Source organism: Phalacrocorax carbo, chromosome 7, assembly GCF_963921805.1.
Source record: "Phalacrocorax carbo chromosome 7, bPhaCar2.1, whole genome shotgun sequence".
Classification (NCBI taxonomy): Eukaryota; Metazoa; Chordata; class Aves; order Suliformes; family Phalacrocoracidae; genus Phalacrocorax; species Phalacrocorax carbo.
In genome coordinates this window covers 22,474,041-22,493,530 of record NC_087519.1, presented here as the reverse complement: position 1 = coordinate 22,493,530, position 19,490 = coordinate 22,474,041, and the positions used below count along the sequence as shown (strand labels likewise).

Genomic DNA, 19,490 nt, shown 5'->3' with positions numbered 1-19,490 from the left:
TCCAGCAACACTAAGCCATACCTTGAAGTCTCTGCTTACTTTGCAGAGCTTCTGCTCTCCTGAACTTTGCTGTTTTGTTGCCAGAAAGGTGAATTCCTCCATGTTTGCTGAGTTTACTTATAGCTTTTATGTCAAGGTACTAGTGATATTAAGCATCTTTCATTCATGACAATCTGGGCACTCTGCCATGTGGCTCTGGGTTGGATGCTGCAGGTGATACCGCACTTGGCATCACCATCCTGACCCACCACGGCCACAGTACAAGTTGGGGAGGCCACAACCCACCATCAGCTCACCTCTGTCCTTCACATTTGCAAAGTCACAGCATAACCCACACCTGAATTTCCATTCCCGATGTAGGCTTTTTTTTTTTAAGGGCAGTTTTCAGCAAGATCAGCTCCCTGAATATCCTCCCCATCAGTTCAGGTTTGGGTGGAGAGGACTGCCGTTGTGCAGGGGCAGAGCTATCCCATGGCTGTACTGATGTTGGGGATTTAGAGGTGTGAAGCCACCAGTGGAAGGAGATCAGTTCACCCCCAGGGCACGCTGCTTATGTCAAAGAAGGGAAAGAACATAAGCAAATCAATGAAGCCACCTCCCATCTTCCTCCCAGGGCTGTCACCTCTCACCTCAGCCCCAGCCTGCTGCCTGCCAAGACATCTCCAGGAAGCCTTGGGCAGGGCTGTGTAAGCAGATGCAAAAATCCAGCTCCACCCACGGCCCAAGAGCTGCAAAAGATTTCAGGGATTACGGAGCCTTCCTTCGAAGCCCCAGTGCCTCTGAGACTGAAGTTGCACTGGGATGGGGTGCAAGGGGAAGGGGCAGCCTTTGTCTTAGGGCATCTCTTCACCCAATACACACAGGACACCCAGAACCCACCAGCACCGCATCTCTCTTGTGCTGAGACACAGAAACACAAGCACACAGAGCCCATACCTGGGAAAACAGAAGGAATTGCACCTTGGACTCCTGCTGTCTTAAGAAAATTACCCAGCTCTGCCTCCGGTGCCACTGCTGTAACCCACTTTGGTGACATTGTACTATGTGCCAGACAGTAATCAAATACGATTAAAACAGTGTTAGTCAGGGCAGCAGATGCGACAGGGCTTTGAGCATCCAGGCGCACCAGGTGGCTGTTTGGGCAGTGCTTGCAGGCAGCAGATGAAGGCAGGGACCTCCTTCTCTTCACTGGGATGGAAAAGGAGCTGGTCAGGCTGCTAGAGAGAGGGCTAGCTCCCACCCAAGGAGCTTCAATGTTGTGGGAGATGCCAGGAGACTTCAGGTAAACCCCAAAGCACAGGGCTCAGCCTTGCTCACCCCCAAACCACACTGATGGTGCTTCAAGCACCCCAGAAAGAGGGCATGGGGTCCTTGAAAGCCTGCAAAGAGCAGGCCTGCTCACCTCCAAGGAAATTGCTGAGGCGAGGAGCCCAAACCGCATTAACCCCATTGAGCAGAGGGGATGGCACAGCTGCCCTGTTCCATGCAGAGTGGGCTGCAAAGTCTCAAAGGCACCTGCTTTAGCAAGGCTGAGGTGCTTGAGATGGTGTTGAGATGGAAGAGCAAGAAGCCACCAATACAACTTACCGAGGACCCTGTTTGCTGCCTGCAATAGCGGGCTGACACCAGGCATCCTTCTAGCCACAGAAAGCAGAATTTTCAAGGGACACATCATGGGAAGAGGTGATCCAGCGACACCTTGGACACCTACCTTTGATGCTTTAGCCACAAAATATCCTATTTCCGTTCCCATCTTCCCTGGGAGCTGTGGTTTAGGGGCCAAATCTTTTGATGGGAAAGCAGGCTGCTTTCAACTTGCAAAACCATTAAAGTTTCCCTAAGGTGGGGAGAGGGAGTCGCAGATCTGGTCCCATCACCCCCACGTCAAGCAGATCTACCACAAAACTTCTGCAGACCAAGGTCAGTCCCAGCCATCACCCTGAGACATGGCTATGACAGTCTTTATGTCCCTCCTGCCAGGTCGGGCTTATTTGGGAATGGCTAAGAGACCAAGCACACCCTGAGTATAGGAATAAGGTATGTGATTTATTAACCTTCTCCAACAAGGCACGTCCAAGCAAGGTGTAAAACTGCTTTCTATGGATTCAAGCTCAGCTTGCTTAGAGAGTCACTGGCCCTGGGGAACCACTGGCTTTAAACAAAACAGGGTGGCAGCAAGAGGCATCAATGGGGCAAGAGTTAAGGGGAACGGAAAACAGATGGCTCTGCAAACTCACGACCCAGAGGAGAGCAGACAGGGATTTCAGCCTTCACAGTATTGGGGGCAGGGGGAAGAATCCTGGGACTAGGTACAGCACCTGAAAAGAGACAGGATCAGACCTGAAAGGGAGAAGCTGCGGATGGGGTTAGCAATGAGGACCTTCTCTGCAGGTAGACCACGCTGAGCTGCAGGTAGCTCCTCGTGCTCAGCCTGGCTGAGGATCCCTCTGCACACACAAACACACACCTTCTCCCTCTTTCCTTACTGCCCTGGTGCTGGAGACTTGTTCCTGCCTTGCTAAGTGTTAGAAAGGCCACCGTTGAGAACTGGTGGGCTCATTGCAGCAGTGACTCATACGAATATGTTTCTGAGATGTCTGAAGGGTTTAGCTTGGCTCATCAACCCCTCTCCATCTAGGTCAGGCTTGGAGATGACCCATTTGCCTTGGCTGTGTCTTTACCTCTGGACCTTGGTAGTGGCTCAGCATGGACCTAGAGCTAAAAATCAGCCCACATCACCACTGGAGAGGGACAGAAGGCTGAAGAGGGGCAAGAGGTGCCCAAAACTCCTGCCAGCACAGGAGGAGAGTCAACGGGAAACTGGGACAGGATGGGAGTGTAGGTTGGAGGCAGAGAGAGGTGGAGGGCTTCTGTGGAGGTCAGGGCTTGGGGGAGATGAGCTGGGTGCCATTTGCTGTGGGGTCAGAGAGGGCTGTTTTCCGGCAAGCTGTCAGTGAGGGATTGTTGAGGAGCGTGTAGGCCAGCCACCACCGGGCTCGGCTCTGCTTGAACCTGGCTCTGCTTGGCAGTGCATTCTTGGGCTGCATCAGCTGGATGCCTGAAAGGAGATGGGAAGAACAATTTCAGCGCCAGCTCCCCCTTGCTGGGGCTGCCCAGATGCCATCTGCACCCTGAGGTGAAAGCAGACGAGACCCATCCTGCCCTTGCACAGCAGAGGAACGGGGGCAGCACCTGGTACAGGGATGGTCTCACACCAAAGAAAGGAGGTGGTGTAAAAGTAGAGGGAGCAGCAGAACCACAACCCTCAAAGGTCCCTTTACCCCAGGGCACCAACAGCATCTCTAGAGGAGCAGCAAACTTGCATGGCTATGGCCCTGCATCCACCTGGTTGGTGGTGGGAAGGTCTCACCTTCTTCCACGTTGCTGGCCCAGAGCCCTGGTGACCCCTCCGGCCTGGCTAGCTGGAGAAGCAGCAAGCAAAAGGCTTTCATCACTGGGTGGGACTGGCTGACCTCGATTTTCAGATAGTGGCAGTAAGTGTGGTAGCCTGGGGGAACACAGCCCATAGTAAACACCTCTGGTGGAGCTGAACTTCACAGTTCCCCCCTCCCTCCTGCCCTGGAGCAAAAAAGGGGGGTTGTTTGCCAGAGTCCGTCTCTGCCCTGCCAGAGCTGCTCTGCTTTCAGTGCTGGAGATGAACTCTTCCCCCAGAATCCCAGCAGGACAAGCAGAGGAAGGGCTGAGATCACCTCCCCGCTGCCTTTAGTGCAGGAGCCATGAGGGTCTGCTGCCCATGGGAACAGGGTCTGGCCACTGGTGAAGCCCAGGGGTCCCCAGCAGGGCATCACCTGCCCTTGGGGATGGATGGAAAAGCAGGACTAAGTGGGCATCAGGAGGAGCCACTTGCTCCTTTTGTCCCACCTGCCTGTTTCTGAACACAAGGCATGAGGACCTGAAGCCATGCTTGGTCCCAGCAGCTCCAGGTGATGCAGGAGCCCCTGGCCATGTCCCCCAGGAGCCTGATGGTGGGAGAAGGGCCCCCATGCTCACAGAGGTGCTGCAGAGGGACCCTCCAGTGTCCTACCAGGGTCAAAGGTCTCCACGCCACGGTTCAGTAGGCTGATGTCCAGCTGGCAGAAATGTACAGCGTTATAAAGGCCAGAAATGACCATCCTCCACACCCCGGCCAGGACACCCACCAGGACATTGATGGGAAAGAGCAGGTAGGTGACTATGTAAAGAGCTCGCCTGTGTGTGGATAAGGAGGAGTAAGGAACACAAACACCACAGGATGGGAAGCACACCCCTTCCCTTCCAGAGAAACCTCCTGCCAAAATAAGGCTCCCACCCTTCTCTCCCTCCCCAGCAGACGCGATCCCTGTTTGAGGTGTCTCCATCCCATGGAGAGAAGCAAACACCCTTTGGGGCTCTTGGAGAAGAAACAGTCTGGTGCACTATCAGGACTCCAAAACTTGGCATCCAGCATGCATTGGCTCTCCATTTCTCCTTGAAGACTTAGAATCCAGACAAATCACAAGTATGGTAGTTTGGGAGGGAGGACACCGTCTCCCATGGTGGCCAGAAGACCATACAGCAGCCTCCCTGCAATGCTGGGCAAGTGATGGAGGTGATGGAAGTGCCTTGGATGGACAGAGCAGGACACCTAGATCCATCTGTCACCCTGGTCTTCAGCATAAGGAGACAGCTTAGGCAGTGACACCATGTGTGAGTGAGGGACCACATCTGCTGGCAGCATCTGAACCAGCTGATCCTGAGGGATCTGGGCTTCCTCTGAGGCTTGCAAATGGGGGTGGTGGAGCAAGGCACAGACCTCACCAGCTCCACCACACTGAAATCAAGGCTGTAAATGGGCCATAGCCCTCTAAAACATCTAAAGAAACCTGTCTGGGAGCATAGAGCCACTTAAACACCCCAAACTCACAGGCTTTCCACCTTGAGCTCATAGGACAAAGGATGTCACAACATCAGGGGCACATGTAAACCCAACACAGTCCCAGGGTCCTGGACCACAGGAGGGACACCTCTGCCCCAAAGGCCCCCCCACATCCCCATACCTGTTGGTGAGCTCCTTCTGGAGGGGATGGTGCTCCAGGAATTGGTATTGAGCTGCCAAATTTTGCACAATGACAGCAATAACCAGGGTCAGCCAGAAGGGCCTAGGTGGGATGGAAGAGGCAGGTTGGACACCAGGAGGGTCCCAAGCATGAGATGCTATCCCAGGTAGCAGAAACCTCCATGAAAGTTGGAAGAGCCGAAGATAGAGCTTCCCCTTGAGAAAGTACCCCAAAACACACCACGACCATGGTATGCCTCCCCAAGGGCTGTGAGCACTCACCACATGTTCTGAATGATTTTGAAGAGGGGCGTGTTTGTGCCGGACTGGAGTGGGATAACAAAAAGGAAGGTAAACCCCACTGAACAGATGAAGAAAATCACTTGCTGGATAAGGAGACCTGGAAGGAAGACATGGGACAAGAAGCCATGGCAGGGGAGGATGGAGAAGCAGTTCTTGTTCTTGCTCTTATCCCCCAAACCCATGCTCGTTGCTGAGTATGTCTTTCATTCTAATCCCATAAAAAGCCTGCAAGATCCTTACCTGACTCCCCCACTCTGAACACAATGCTCTGCGCAGGATTTAATTACAAGTTCAGCCTTTCTTGTCTCTCCCCACATTATCCCCGCTGAGAAGAGCCATCACTCAGGGCTGCAACTATGATGCCTCATCATAAAAATCAACCCGACTCTGATTTCTAATCATAAATCACACTGAGATCAGCAGCGGCCGTGGTTCCTTGTGCTTGAGCTTGTGCTTCTCCTCTGTTGTTTTGCTTTAATGACTTGAAACCCAAGATTTTTAAGGAGGAGGTAGATTCACAGCAGCATGACGAGATGCAGCCCACTCTGCTGGGGGATGCACTAAGCACTGGGTGGCCAAAGGAAAGCTGATCCTTTCTAGAAAAGGGGTGCAAGGACTGGTGGTCCCCAGCTCCTACCTCCACACTGATCTATTGCAATCTACTTGCAAAATAGGTCCCCTTTCCCGAGGGTTGGTCACCAACAGACCTGGTGGTACCCCCCTGGCTTTCCATCACTCCCCTGGACCCTCAGCTTGACTCTGTTGTGCAGCCTCAGGGTGCCAATATGGTTGGGTGTTGCACGTGTCACCGCACACACTGCCCAGAGTCACCTCCCATGGGAGAAAGAGGCCTTAAAATGTCTCCAAACCATGTTGGGTTGAGGATTTCTACCCACTTTTATGTCTTCCACCCATCTATGGGGTGGCCTGTTGTCCCAGCCAGGGAGATCCGGCCGTGCCAGGAAAGATGTGCAGCAAGCGGCACCTGGGATGTGAAGACCAGGACCAGAGGAGACAGACAGTCCTTTGCATGAGATGCTGTGACAGCTTTTCAAATCAAAATATTTGGGTTTGAGCCAAAACGAGTCATCGCACCCCCACCCCTGATTTTCTTCCCTACCATTTGGTGTTCAGCATGGTTCTCCCTGCAGAAGGACAGATTGTGTTTGGGGAAAGAGGAACAAAAGCCTCACAGCCATCCCTTTGCAAAGTGGGACAAGAAAGGGGGAAGAGATGCTTAAACCAGGGGGTAGGCTGTGAAAAATGGGGGTCCATCACCCATCTGCCCTCTTCTGCCCCACAACCCCCTTTACCCAGGCAGGCAAAAGCAGTCTGGAAGCTGGCAAAGCTCATCCAGCAGACAATGGCTTGTCGAGATGGGCGGAGGATATGAGCTTTGTAGAAAACATCCAGCATGGCTCCTTGGTACAGCGCCTTCAGGTTGTTCCTAGGGAGAGAGACCAGCTGCATCCCAGCTTGGCAACAAGGCGAAGGCCAGAGGAGTAAGGACACCATACCTGTGCATCACCAGCGTCCTCAGGAGCATGGCGCAGGTCAGCAGGCAGCACAGCACCAGCGAGCAGATGTAGCAGACTGCAGAGGAGCAGGGAGAGGCAGCTGGGTCAGGGCTGCAGCCAGCCCCAGCAACAGGATTTCATTGTAAAATGTATCTCAGGAACATTGTGAGGGGCTGAGTTATGGGCCTGCATGGATGTACCCCCCAGCAGGGCACTGTGCCTCAGTTTCCCCCCCTACCCACTTTGTGATACAGGGAAACCCACCTCCATTTCCCAGGCAGGCATGAGCTGGTGAGCCACTGAAAGGGAAGGGGAAAGCCAAGCAGTCAGGGGAAATATAAGCAGTTAGGCTAGTTCAGCACTGGAAAAATCATTGAGCGAGCAAGCCATGATGAGCAGGCAGTGAGATGGAGACAGCCTAGGAAGAATGTCTCAGAAAAGGGGATGTTGTGGGGGAAGAGCAAGAGGAGGGAAGGAGGGATAGAGATGTCAGGAAAACAAAGAGGATGAGAGGAGCTTAGTGACTCTGGAAAAGCCATAAAATGGGCTCCTCTTGGCTGGTGGTACCCCAAGGTAGTGCTGTGGAGGGAGGGGGGCACCCCAGCCTTCCGTGCACCACCCCATCCAGAGCTTTCAATTATCTGGGGGCTGGGGGCCATCTGCTCGATTCCAGCACATATCAAAGCCCACAGCCGAAGGGCAGCATCTGCAGCGAGGTGTTGCCGGCTCTCCCTGCCTTGCCGTCTTGGCACGTGGCAGCCGCTTGGAGATGCCTGGCACAGCACCACGATCACACAGTCGCCTTTCATGTCTGCATGGCTGTGACAGCTGGTTTTAAGTCCCCCTGGAAGCTGCCCCATCACCAGCTGGTTTCCTGGACCATCCTCTGGGTTAGAAATCTCTCTGATAAGTTATGAAATCCTCCAAAATCACCTATGGATGCAAGAGCTGGCTGGGAACCCACCTTCTAGTGACCATAGGTAGTACTTGACAGTGTTGAGCTCCTTCTCCATGTCACCTGGGACGGCTGGGCTCTCTGAGGGCACCAAGCCAAACTGGACCAACAACACCACAATGTCCTTCGTCATCCCCGCTCGCACAATCTGGATGGTAGGAACAACGGCTACCAGAAGCAGCAGGGCAACCTGCAAGGGAGCAGAGTCATGTGAGCCCTGGGTCATGGCATCCCACTGTTGAGCCATTGCCTTAGCTTAAAGATTTAAGGCTGGCTGAACTCTGGAAGCACATGGCCGGTTGCTGTGGCTGAGCCAAGGGATAGTAATACCTTGAGGCATGCTAATACCATCCCTGGAGCCAAGATTGTGGCACAGCAATGACCTCTGGGCACCTCTGCCTCAGGAGGACACAGCCAAGAAGGCAGAGAGGGGGCTGTGCTTGGCATTTAACCATCAGCATCACCTGGTAGACAGCGATCATGGCCATGGTTATGGACAGGACGAGCTTCAATGGGATCCGGAAACCTGTAAGGCAGAATCAGAGGGGTATATTGGAGAAGAACTGGGACATGGGATCATGGGGGAAGAGTGGAGCAGGCTGCAGGTCCACCCAACCCAGCAGTCAAAGCAAACACCCAGGGTAGAGCACTGGAACAGGGTGGTCAAATATTAATTGGGATTTCCCCAGGGAAATCCTGTGACGATGTATAGGTGGGAGCTGTTTCTCTGTACTTTGGCTAGATGGATTTCCTTCCTGCTGATCCTCCTTTACCACAAGCCCACAAAACCTCATGCACCCACAACACCGAGTCCCAGCAGCTGGGTGCCTGCTGCTTGGGGAGCTGTGTCCCTTGGGGTGCTACCTCCCAGGACAGCCCCCCTTCTTGCACGGGCAGAAAAGGTGAGGAGTAGTTCTGGGGCTGTTAGGGTTTTTATCCACTTATCGTAGGTTCTATTCCCTTATCGTAGCCTTATCAAGCATCAGGCTGCAATATTAGCACAATTCATGCCTGAACCTCACTGCCTCAGCCCACCCATGCCCCTGTGGTGGGGGGGTCCACCTCCCCATCCCAAACCGCAACAGTTTGTGCAAAGCCGAGGTGTCGCACGTGCGGCGGGCAGCAGCTGCCGTGGCACAGATGCTTTGGGGAAGGAGCCAAGAAAGGCATTTGCTCTCCGTGGGGAGGGGGAGGCAGTGTGTTTGCCGAGCTGCTACTGCAGCCAAGAGCACAGCCTGTGCCTGCCCACAGCCTACCTTCTTCAGGAGCATAGATGTAGGAGCATAAAAATGTCTGGACCCTTGATAGGAGGTTGTCGTCTGTCTTTGTGGAGCTGGAAGGGGAAGGAAAGGGTAAAAAGCACATCCCCTGGGAGCAGTGACCCTCTCTGCCTCCGTTGCAGGCAGTGGGCAGCCAGGCAGGGCTGGCACAGGTGCTCACTGATCAGGCAGAGCTATGGGAAGGTGCATTCCTTACCTCCCCTTCCGAGGGCGTTTGGACAGGACAGCCTTTAGGTACTTCTTGTAATAACCTCTCCCTGTAACCTTAAGGAAAGCAGCAATAAGCTGCCTGATTTGAGCACAGGGTCATGCTTGGGCACTCAGGGCAGGGAGAGGTGACTTTGCCTTTTGAGGGGCCAGAGCATCTGGATGCCACTCAGCAGCCATCTCCTTGCTCTGTTACCCCCATCCACCCACCCATCGCTAGCATGATGCCCCACAGCACCCTCTGTATGGGATGTGGGTGATGGGCTCCCAGCCCTTGTTTGGATAACAAACATGTTGGAGCGATGCTGACAGCAAATCTTCCAGCACTAAAAAGGTAGAAATGAATCTACCTTGTTCCCATCAACAACACAGCCCAAAACCAGGCACACTTGTAGGGCAGCTGAAAACCCTTACCCCATCAGCCAGCTCCTGGGGTCACTTCAGTCCACACTTGGACTGATGGCTTTTTTTTTTGAAGTAGGTTTTAACTCCTCTCTTCCCAACAAAGCCTGATATTTCCCAAAAGACTGGGGATTATCCAGCCTGCCAGGAAAACAAGGCGACCCCAGTCCCAGCCTGAATGGGATGCATTGATGCCTTAAGCCTCTTGTACTAAGGAGTTTACTCCAAAGATGGATTTTTCACTCCCTCTTCAAATCCAGTGAGATAAACAGAGCCACGACCTGTGCCATCAGAGGGATAGAAGGGAGGCAGCTCCCAGTGCCAGAGCGACGTGGGGAACACATGCCCTGGGAACACCCCAGTTATCCTGGTCCCCCAGACAGACAGATAGGCTGCAGGGGAGGAGAATATCTGAAACCGTCAAGGGGTTGTCCTATGCTACCACCCCCTGAGTTACCCCACGGATCTTCATTACCTCCTTATCCAAGGTCTCCTCCTGCCCAGTGAAGCTCCTGATGAGCAGGGCTGGATACCAAAGGCTTAAGAGCACAAGGCAGAGGATGATGGGGATGTAAGAGAGCATGGAGTAGTATCTGTATATCTGGGGAGAAGCAGAGCTGTCACACAGGAGATCACCCCAGCCTGGGCCTCTGGTCCTGGGCAGGTGACGCAGTGGCACGTCGAGGAGGTGGTGAGAAAGCCACCTCCAACCCGGGGCCACACCAGCCTCCTCACTCCTACCCCAGGCAGTGCGACACATACCTTTGGTGACTGGGGACAATCCACCTTCTGCCAGATGTGGACCACACAGTGGCACCAGGAGAGCAGGCAGCCTACAAGGTAGCTGACCCTGTGCCGGACAGTGGCACAGGCTATTAGGGGGTAGTAGAAGGCAGGGTAGTAGAGCAAAGCCAGGATCTTCCAGTACTCTAGATGGGATGGTGGGAAGAGAGGAAGGAGAGCAAAACAGGCAAGAGAAGGCAATGCTCTCAGTATGGACCAGGGTGAACAGGCTGCTCAGGGTGCTACCCAAAGCTGCACACCTCCTGGGTGGGGAGGGGTGTGGTGCCCACAGGCCAGGAGGGTGCTTGCCTTACCCCGGGTGCCCTGGGAGGGGTGGGTGATGAGTGGCAGAGGGTCCCTGTCCAAGACCAGCACGCACAGGGAGGAGAACAGGATGCCAAACACCGCAGCCACCAGCCCTTGGTTGCCTTCCTCCTCCAGAAAGTTGGCTGGGCTGCAAGCCAAGGAAGGGATGAGCCTGACACCAGATCGTGGGCACCATCATCTGCCCCAGAGTTGGTTTATCCCATGCTGTGCCTCAGCATCCCTCCACCTGCTTGGATGCAGGGTGACAGGAACCGTGGGGGCTGGGGTGCAGGGACAGGGTACCTGAGCAGTCCTGGCACGCTGTTCCAGCAGCTCCGGTGGAGGTGCCTGCGTTTCACCAGCAAGGACAAGCCCACGAGCACAGTCAGCTGCCAGAAACCCAATCAAAGGAGCAATAAATACACAGGGAGGAGTGTGGGGAGGTGTGGAGGTGGGAGAAGTCTTGGTGGGGGGCTTGGACATGCTGCTATGTGATGAGGCCTCCACAGAGATACTGCCTCCATCCAACACCCTAAATCCAGCCATGGCTGAAGCAGGGACAGGTACTTCTCAACCTGCTCTGATGAGTTACAGGCTCTAAATGCCTCAGAGGGACCATGCTGGGAAAAATGAAAAATAAATCAAAACCTTCCATTGACTATAGGCATGAAACAAAGTCTGGAGATGTGTCGCTTCCTTGTAAGAGCATTCCAGCTCAAACCTCTCTCCAGCTCAAACTTCACTCCAGCTCAAACCTCGCTCCAACTCAAGCTGAAGAGCCCAGACCTGCTATTTGGGAGTAGAGGGGCATGACCTGAGCTGGGTACAGCAAATACGATGTCTGGGCAGATAACCCACCCTGCAGGACTTGGCAGGTACTTACGGAGACAGGTGCCATGCAGATGTGATACAGTCTGGGAGAAATGGTGGGGATGCAGTCTGGGATCATGCTGAGAAACCCACTAGAAAGAGGGGGAAAAAATTTGTGTGTGGTTATATTTAGTCCTAAAAGGGCAAAGCAAAGATGCTGGGGTAATGTCCATGTACACGGTGGCAGCAGAGATTTTGGTCTGATGCTGGAAAGGGGCAAACCTCTGAAGAGCTGGGTTACACAACCATCAATAATCAGGGATGAAGTCACCCTCATGAGATGATTTTATGATCAAGTGAGAGAGATAACACCCAGGAATGGCCCTGAGCTGATTGTCACAGGGGCTGGGCGACCTCCTTGCATGGACAGGGATGCCAAGGCTGAACATGAGATCAGAAAAGAAGGATGAAGCCCCCCCTTTACCTCTTTTACACCTGTATCTGTTCTGGCTTTGTCTTTTTAAGAGATGCATCCTGCAAAGTAGCAGTTCTCCTTGCTGCCTAAGGCATTGCACTTATTAAATGCCAGCTGGGAGGCTGAAGACCCCTTGTAGGGTGTTTTGACACCTTTTCCATGGGAGAGGGACCAGCCCCAGAGCTGAGAGGACAGCTGAGACGATGGCTGTCCGGGGTAGGTGAGCGCAGGATGGTGTCCCAGAGCCACATTCCCCAGGCAGCCAAGGCCAGCCGAGCAGGCGTGCCAGGATTTTCTTTATTTATTCATTCTCTGGCGTCCATTACATCCTTTAATCTCTGCTTTGCCGCAGCCCTCCTCCTCTCTCCAAGGCCAGGCGTGATCATGCCCAGCCACCTTCACCCAATACGGGGCAGCAAATCCCTGTGCCAGGGAGCTGAACACCCTGAGCTCTGTAAGTTGCAACGGGGGGAACTTCCTGAGCCCCATAACTCACAGGGGGGAACCCCACACAAGCCCTCATGCCCTCCCAAACCCCACAGCGCTGGTGGGGTGGGCAGAGACAGGAGACCAGCTGCAGAGCTCCCATGAGCAAATCTGCAGGGAAGGGTCTAACAGTGAAATTAGGATTTCTCGGGCCTCATAGGCCCAAGGCTGTTACCAACCTGCCAGAAAAAGCTTTGTAGGACCAGCTGCCATTAACAAAGCTCTGACTTCTGCCTTTTTTTCTCTGCCAACCTGGCCTTGGATCGACCAGAAAATTCCTGCTGTCCAAAAATATCAAGGGTCTGGAAATCCAGGGAACCTGCCTGGAAGATTGAGAGCACAGGGATACCAAAACTCTTTTGGTATCAGCAGGGCTTCAAGCATCTAAATCCAGTGCATCCAGGGGCCATCAGATCGGCAAACCCCCCAGTGCTGCCTCCATCCCTTCACTGACCATGGCTTGCTGCAAAGGAGGACACCCAGAAAATATCCCAAAAATGTCTAGCAGAGGTGTGGGTCATGCAGGTAGGGTTTTGCCTGGGGAAACCGGAGCTGAGTAAGGAGATTTCAAAGGTAATTTCACAATGCAAAGATTAAGAATGAGGAGGAACCCTTTGGGCTGGTCACTGCTGGGGTCTCCTCCTGCTTGCCCTCAGGATTACGCATCAGTCAACCCAGTGATGTAAAACCCACCCACAGAGGGCTAAGTCAACAGAGGGACAATAGATGCTGACAGATTAGCCTTGGAATGTCCAGCTTTGAGCCTTGTGGGACACCTTGGATAAATTTCCCTGATGCTCCATGCCTCAGTTTCCCCTCCCTATAGCACTTCTCTTGTCCTTGGGAAGGGCACTCAGCTAGGGAGACATGAAGTGCTGGGTCCTTGCTGCAAGGGTGGGCCCTGGGGTCCTGTTCTCACACAGCACAGTGCTGCTTTTGGGACTACACTTAGTTAAAGAGCAGATCATCATGGATGGAGAGGGAATAAGCTTTACAAGACCCACTGGTACACTAGTTTTGGGGGGGAAAGGAAGATATCTACACAAATTCAGGGATATTCAGCCCTATTTTGTAGGTAAAAAACCTGTTCAGGGTTGCTGTGCCATGCAGGGACCCAGCCGAGGATCCCAACCCTGCCTCCCTGCCAGTAGATCAGGGTGTGCTGCCAAGACTCTTCACCCCTAGAAAAAACCTGCACAGCTGCTTGCAGAGAGCCGGGGTGGGATGAAGGTAGGAGACAGACTTGCAAGGCTGCATTGTGAGGATGTCTTCAAACCCAGAAACATGGATCCAGAGCAGCCCTCTCTAGGCCAGCAAAGGCTCTGGGGGCTTCAGAGGGGTCAGGGCAGCAGGTTAACACCATGCACTTGACTTTGCATTTTGGGAAAGGCTAAGCAAAAGGGATCATAACTAGCAGAGATGCCTGCTGCAGGTTTTACCCCAGCTCTTGCCAGAAACACCCTAAAGAAATGAAGCATTTTTAGGGGGCCAAAACAAGCCTTTTTAATCACCTCCCACTCACCCGGGAATAAATCCTGGCTCTACTGCTCAGGGGAAATTGCTCTACAGAAAGGGAATAAAGCAGCCAGGCAGGAGGCTGGCAGCAGCCCAGGGTGACCCCAGCAGGGGCAGGGGGACATGTAGCACCCGCCAGCAGGGCTGGACACTTACTCATCCTGTGGCACGGCCGGCTCCATGGTTTCATAGATGTACCAGTCAGAAACAAGGTCATCAGTGCCAGCAAAGCTGTTGTCCAGCAGAGCATCAGGCATCCCACCAGAGCGATTGGCTGCCATGGCTGTCTCCTTCCTCCCTCCGTGGGCTGGAGAGAGATGACGAGAGGTAGTTGAAGACAGAAGGCAACGAGGCTTTCCCAAGGTGGGTCCTCCTGGGCTCTTTGAAATGTAGGGATGGAGGCGCTGAGCCAAAAGGCTTTATCTTCTCAGGTCACTTTTGCAGCTGGGGTGAGGGAACCATGAGCTTTCAAAATCCAGCTGTTCCTCCAAGGATCCAGCTTTTATCTGGACTCAGAGGGAGGGAGACGGGATGACCACCCCCACCGCAACACTGGAGCACCTAATCATCGCCCAGCCACTCCTGGCTGGCCACAGGATGCTGATAGACTTGGAGCCTTTGTTTGGGTTGTTTAACAGCTTTTATGCCCATGACTCAAAAACCAGTGCAAGGGTCAAATTTTGGGCTCGGTGGCACAGGCTGGCTGGCAATGCAGGGAGGAGATCTCACCACAGCTGTGGAGCCCTCCTCAAAGTCCCTCTTTGCCACCAGATGCCCCACACAGCATCCAGCCTCCCCCAGCCCTGGGAGGAAACCTCAGCCTCTCTCCCTCTGTAGCAATAAAAAGAAAGAATCATTTGTTACAGTGCCAGACCCAACAAGCTCTCATTTCTCCTTCTTCCCCTTATTTTTTGATGTCTTTGGCACAGACAGCCCCACACCCTCCACTGCTGTCCCACAGCTCCATCACTCAAGCTGCAACATGCCTCATTGCTACTGGAAAGACAGCACCCAAAGATGTCCCCAAATGCCAGGCAGAAATTATCAGTGCAGCCTCCAAGCCCCAGAAACAAGCCCAGAACCTGGGGACACCTCTTCCCACAGTTTGGGGACATTACCAAACCTCCCAAGGCTGCTCAGTGGCTCCAAGGGGATGTGTAGGAGACAGACAACTGAGCCAGCAGCTTTGCTCCAGGCAGCTGTTTGTACAGCTGGTATTCAGCAGGGACTGTGATGGATATAGCATGCCAGCTTCAAAGAGATTCCCCAAATCAAGGCTGTGGCCCTCCAGGCAGCCCTGTCTCTGGACGGAAAAGTGGCACTCGCCATGATGGCCATGTTGTCCCACAGCCTGATGCTCCACTGGATATCATGTCACCAGCCAGGTTTTGGGTCCCCTCCAGGGACTCCCTCTAGGTCAGGACATGACACCTGGGACCTTCACCTCCCTTCCCAGAGGGCCAAATCTCAGCTAGAAAGCAGGTCCACCCCCACCCTGGCATTTAATCCATGTCAGGGTGCACCAGTGCCGCCTCCAGCAGAGGAAGGACAGACCCTGCCAGCCCCAGGCGAACATCCAGCTCAGTCAGACCACAGACCCCATCCGCAACCCACCCAGCGCATGTCCCTGCCTCAAGGCATCGACTCTCCAGCCATCCCTTGGTTTTGCCTGTGCAGGGAAGTGGCTCTGACCTCACCTCCCAGGAATGTAGCACTCTGTAAAGAGGTTGAAGGAGCCTGTAAAGTTCATGGCAGTGCACACACGCATCTGGAAGCCCCTTTCCACTCCTGTGGGATCACTGAAGGGTGGCAGGACAGTGGCATCTGCCTTTGAAAGTTGGGAACAGGGTTTAGGCAAGTAAAAGAAGCCATGCCAGACCTGGCATGGGCAGCATCCCTCCTGGGATGCTGTTTCCCCTATTAAGCAGTGTTCAGATGAAGGACCATCTCTAAAAGGTCACATGCCCCTCTCACCACCCCGTGGGGTCACTTGAAGGAAGGGCAAGCAGCAGAAATCAAGATCTAGCTGCCCACCAGCCCAGCCAGGCAGCATTGCCCCATATGACCCACCTCCAAATGAGCCAGCAGATGCCACCTTGCCAATGCCCTGATTTTCTGCTACCCAGGAACACGGCAGCCACAGAAAAACAGGAAGGAAAGGAGAGAAAGGCTCAGTGAGAGGCATGTACAGCCCTCAGGGAGCCCAGCCAGGCAAGCTACAGCCTGAATCCATACCAGGCAGCAACATCACAAGGTCAAGCTGACAAGCTCCCCAGGTAGTGTGTCACCTCCCCTTCCAGCACATGCTTGCTCAGCGTATCATGCACACCAAGACCATGGAGTTTGTTGCCTGTCTTGGCTGGGTATGGGACCAACATGGGTCCACACTGCCTCAGCAGCAGGTCATCTTCAAATCCTCCAGCCCAGCCCACCCATCTTCATAAGATGGATGCTGTCTCATTCCAGGGGAAGGACCTCTGTTGTGGTCCACAAAGCAGAGAAGCAACATCTTGGTCACTGTCCATGAATGGTCTGGAGAAATCAGGAGGTGCTTCAGAGACTCCAACCCATCTGCTGGACCCCACCAGTCAAGCCAGAGCAGCACAAGGCCAGGTGAGTGATGGTGTGACGCAGGGACATCCAAGCCTGGACTGCAATGGGTCTCTTATTGCCCCAGCCAACAGGGCTGGTGCTGTGCTGGAGGAGAGACCTCACTGGGGATGGACATTTCAGCTGGGGAGAAGAATGTGATGAGGTTCTTCAGGCTCACTGTGGCACAAGGAAGAGTTACACCCCCACCCCCACCCCCCTATTCCTGCCCAGGCTGCAAATCTCGGTGTCCTGGAGAAAGAAAGGCAGGTATGCCAAAACCTCAATGGAACCAGCATCCCCAGCCAGGGCAAGGCCACTGCTCTCCTCTCTGCTCAGTGGGTGCTGGATCCTCTAGCTGGGGCCAAGCTAGGAGCTCACCGGCTTCACAGCCCCTCCATGCCCTGTGTTTCCCCGAAACCTGATCTCTTTGCTCCTCTGCATAACCTTTGCCGAAACAGCCTGGGCCTTTGATCACAGCAGCCTTGCCAGAGATTGATGGGTTCAATAAAGCTCCTTCATATTCTTCATTTCCCACTATCCATCACTCTCTGGGGAGCTTTTGCATCCTACCACTATGAATTAAACTGGGGGCGAGGAGAAGAGGGGAGCCGTAAGGGAATTACCCCCCCTTCCCTCCTCCCATCCAGCCTAATGGTGATGCCTTGTGTACAGCTTTTAATAAAAATGATAAAGATCTCATTTCACAATTGTTCAGGGAGCCCTTGGGCCGGGGAGGGGGGGGCGAAGAGTTGTTTAAGTGAAATCTCCTCTAATTCAATTGCCATTCAGGAGCCATGCTGGTGCTTGCTGGCCTGGTCCCTGCCAAGCCAGGTAAGACAGGGGTGGCTTTGGAGAATATCAGCAAAGAGAGGAGCTGGTGACCCAGCTCATGAGATGCTGATTCCCAAAAGTGGATTTAGTGGCTTCTGCCAATGCTCGGAGAGGCAAAGCCCGGTCTCACATCCGCACAAGCCAAGACAGCCGACCTCAGCCCCCAAAGTCCACCAAACTCAGTGTCCCAACCCCAAAAGGAGATGAGAAAGGTTGGTTTGCAGCCACTTGTTCTCAGCTGAGAAGGGCAAGGGGATAATTGGTCCCAGCCCTTCCCTCCACCATTGACTTCAGAGCCCTCCAAGCACCAAAGACACCCCAGCCAGCCCTTGCCCAATGCTTTTTTTGAAGACTTTGATCATCTTTCTGGAAAAGCAGAGCTCTTTCCAGTGTGAAGATCTCATGCTGTTCCCAAGTGCCTCAAACATATGTGCCAAAGATCCCATGCACACCCCAGACCATCTAGCCAGAGGCTGGGACCTCTGGGAAGTCACTGCCCACTTTTTGCCCAGGACAGGCTCAGCCCCAGGGGACTGAAGACACCGAACTCATTGCACTGATGAGCTGATGTGGGAAGCCTGGTGGCTGGTGAACTTGCTGCACTCCAGCCCACAGCTCTCCCCATCTGCTTGGGAAAGCCCCTGCCTGTGGCAGGAAAAGGTCCAAAGGGAGTTTTTCTTCCCATCTTCCTCCCAGCTCAGACATGGTGAGGCCAGTTCTCATCCAACTCAACCCTCTTCTTCCCCAAGTCGCTCCCGCACCCCAACCTCCACCACCCTGGTGAGAGCCCAGGAGCCTTTCCAGCTCTTCACAAATCTTTTCCTCTGCGAAGCTGGAGCCTGCAGATAATAAATCCACTGGAGAGATCATAAACACATCAGAAAGCCAAAGGAGAAGCCCCTTTTGCATTTTAAAGGAAAGGCAGCTTAAATATTTAAGCCAAGGGGGCTGTTTAAGGTTATTTTTAGGCTCCTGACCTCCCCCCGACTTAATTTCAAAGCAAAGGCAGCAGCACCTGCTGCACACAAAGCCCCTCCACAAGCCAGCAAAGGGGAAAAGTCAGTTTACAGGATTGCACTGAAACCTGCTGACAAAGTCATACACCAGCATGGAAAGTGCTGCTGGGGGGGTTCAGGGCAGAGCACCCCATAATCTCAGCTCCTCTGATGATGGGTAGGAGTGAACATCTCCCAGGAAAAGCCCTCCCCAGGATTGCTTCCCAAGAGGGAGGTGAAATCCCTGCTTAAGGGCAGAGCTTGGATTTTTTGGGGTTGCTGCACCCTAAGAGCAGGATTTGCCCCACCATAAGCAAACAGGCTGCAGATTGAAGCTTGCTATTACAACCTGGAGCAACCAACTCCACGGGTTCAATAACTTCCCCATCGCAGCTTCCCCTGCGATGCCAAGTTTGCAAGAAGTGAGACAAAACGGGGGGGGGGGGGGGGGGGGGGGGGAGGGGGAGGGGGCGCGAAATAGGAAAGACAACCAAAAAAAGTTACCTTCTTCCAACCAGCGACCTCCTTGCAAGGCACCCGGAGGCTTGGCTTGATGGGGGTCTCAGGAGAAGTGTGACCTTGCTAAGCAGGGTCTAAAGCATCCACTCACAGGAGCCCGGTGCGGATGCAGCCATGAAAGCTTAAAGGCAAAGTTCAGAGCACCGGCAAGCAAGCGGAGGCTCGCGGTGGCTCAGGGAACTTTATCCCCTCCATCGCCAGGAGGCCTTGGCTGGGGGCCACCCTGGGGTTTAGAAAATTAAAAACAACCAACCCCGTGCTCCGTTTTCCCTTTGATTAGGCAGAGCTTTTCGGGAGAGGAGGCAGCTCAACCCAGCCCCCCTCTCCCCCAGCTTTCTGCCGGCTCAGCTGGGTTTTAGCTGCTCCCTCTGTGCCCCCCTGCTTCCCCCCAACCCCACCCCCCACCAAAATTTAGGTGAAAGCCCAGGGACCAAGATGCTGCTGTGTGTCCCCCCACAGGATGCAAACCCCTCTGCTTC

At 53.9% G+C, this 19,490-nt stretch overlaps 1 protein-coding gene across 1 annotated transcript; it reads right to left on the bottom strand.

The window, feature by feature from the left end:
* Nucleotides 1-2,027: 2,027 nt before the first annotated feature.
* Nucleotides 2,028-19,307, bottom strand: STRA6 (signaling receptor and transporter of retinol STRA6). The gene is made up of 18 exons (XM_064456844.1): nucleotides 18,997-19,307; nucleotides 14,231-14,381; nucleotides 11,672-11,750; nucleotides 11,092-11,177; nucleotides 10,797-10,936; nucleotides 10,462-10,628; nucleotides 10,175-10,300; nucleotides 9,287-9,354; nucleotides 9,067-9,143; nucleotides 8,275-8,336; nucleotides 7,820-8,000; nucleotides 6,856-6,931; nucleotides 6,652-6,785; nucleotides 5,318-5,435; nucleotides 5,037-5,138; nucleotides 4,046-4,209; nucleotides 3,371-3,508; nucleotides 2,028-3,058 (listed from the first exon to the last, which is right to left on the bottom strand). Exons 2-18 carry the CDS (start codon nucleotides 14,353-14,355, stop codon nucleotides 2,880-2,882), a joined length of 2,022 nt encoding a protein of 673 aa, XP_064312914.1. The 5' UTR covers nucleotides 14,356-14,381; nucleotides 18,997-19,307; the 3' UTR covers nucleotides 2,028-2,879.
* Nucleotides 19,308-19,490: the final 183 nt, after the last annotated feature.

Bases quoted from the DNA above. Each gene is read 5' to 3' on its own strand.
- STRA6 (XM_064456844.1), bottom strand. From the start codon at position 14,355: ATGGCAGCCAATCGCTCTGGTGGGATGCCTGATGCTCTGCTGGACAAC. The intron at 9,355-10,174 runs GTAATGAAGATC...GCTTTCCTTAAG, and splicing joins AGGAGACCTTGGATAAGGAG to GTTACAGGGAGAGGTTATTA. The intron at 5,139-5,317 runs GTGAGTGCTCAC...CATCCCACCTAG, and splicing joins AAAATCATTCAGAACATGTG to GCCCTTCTGGCTGACCCTGG.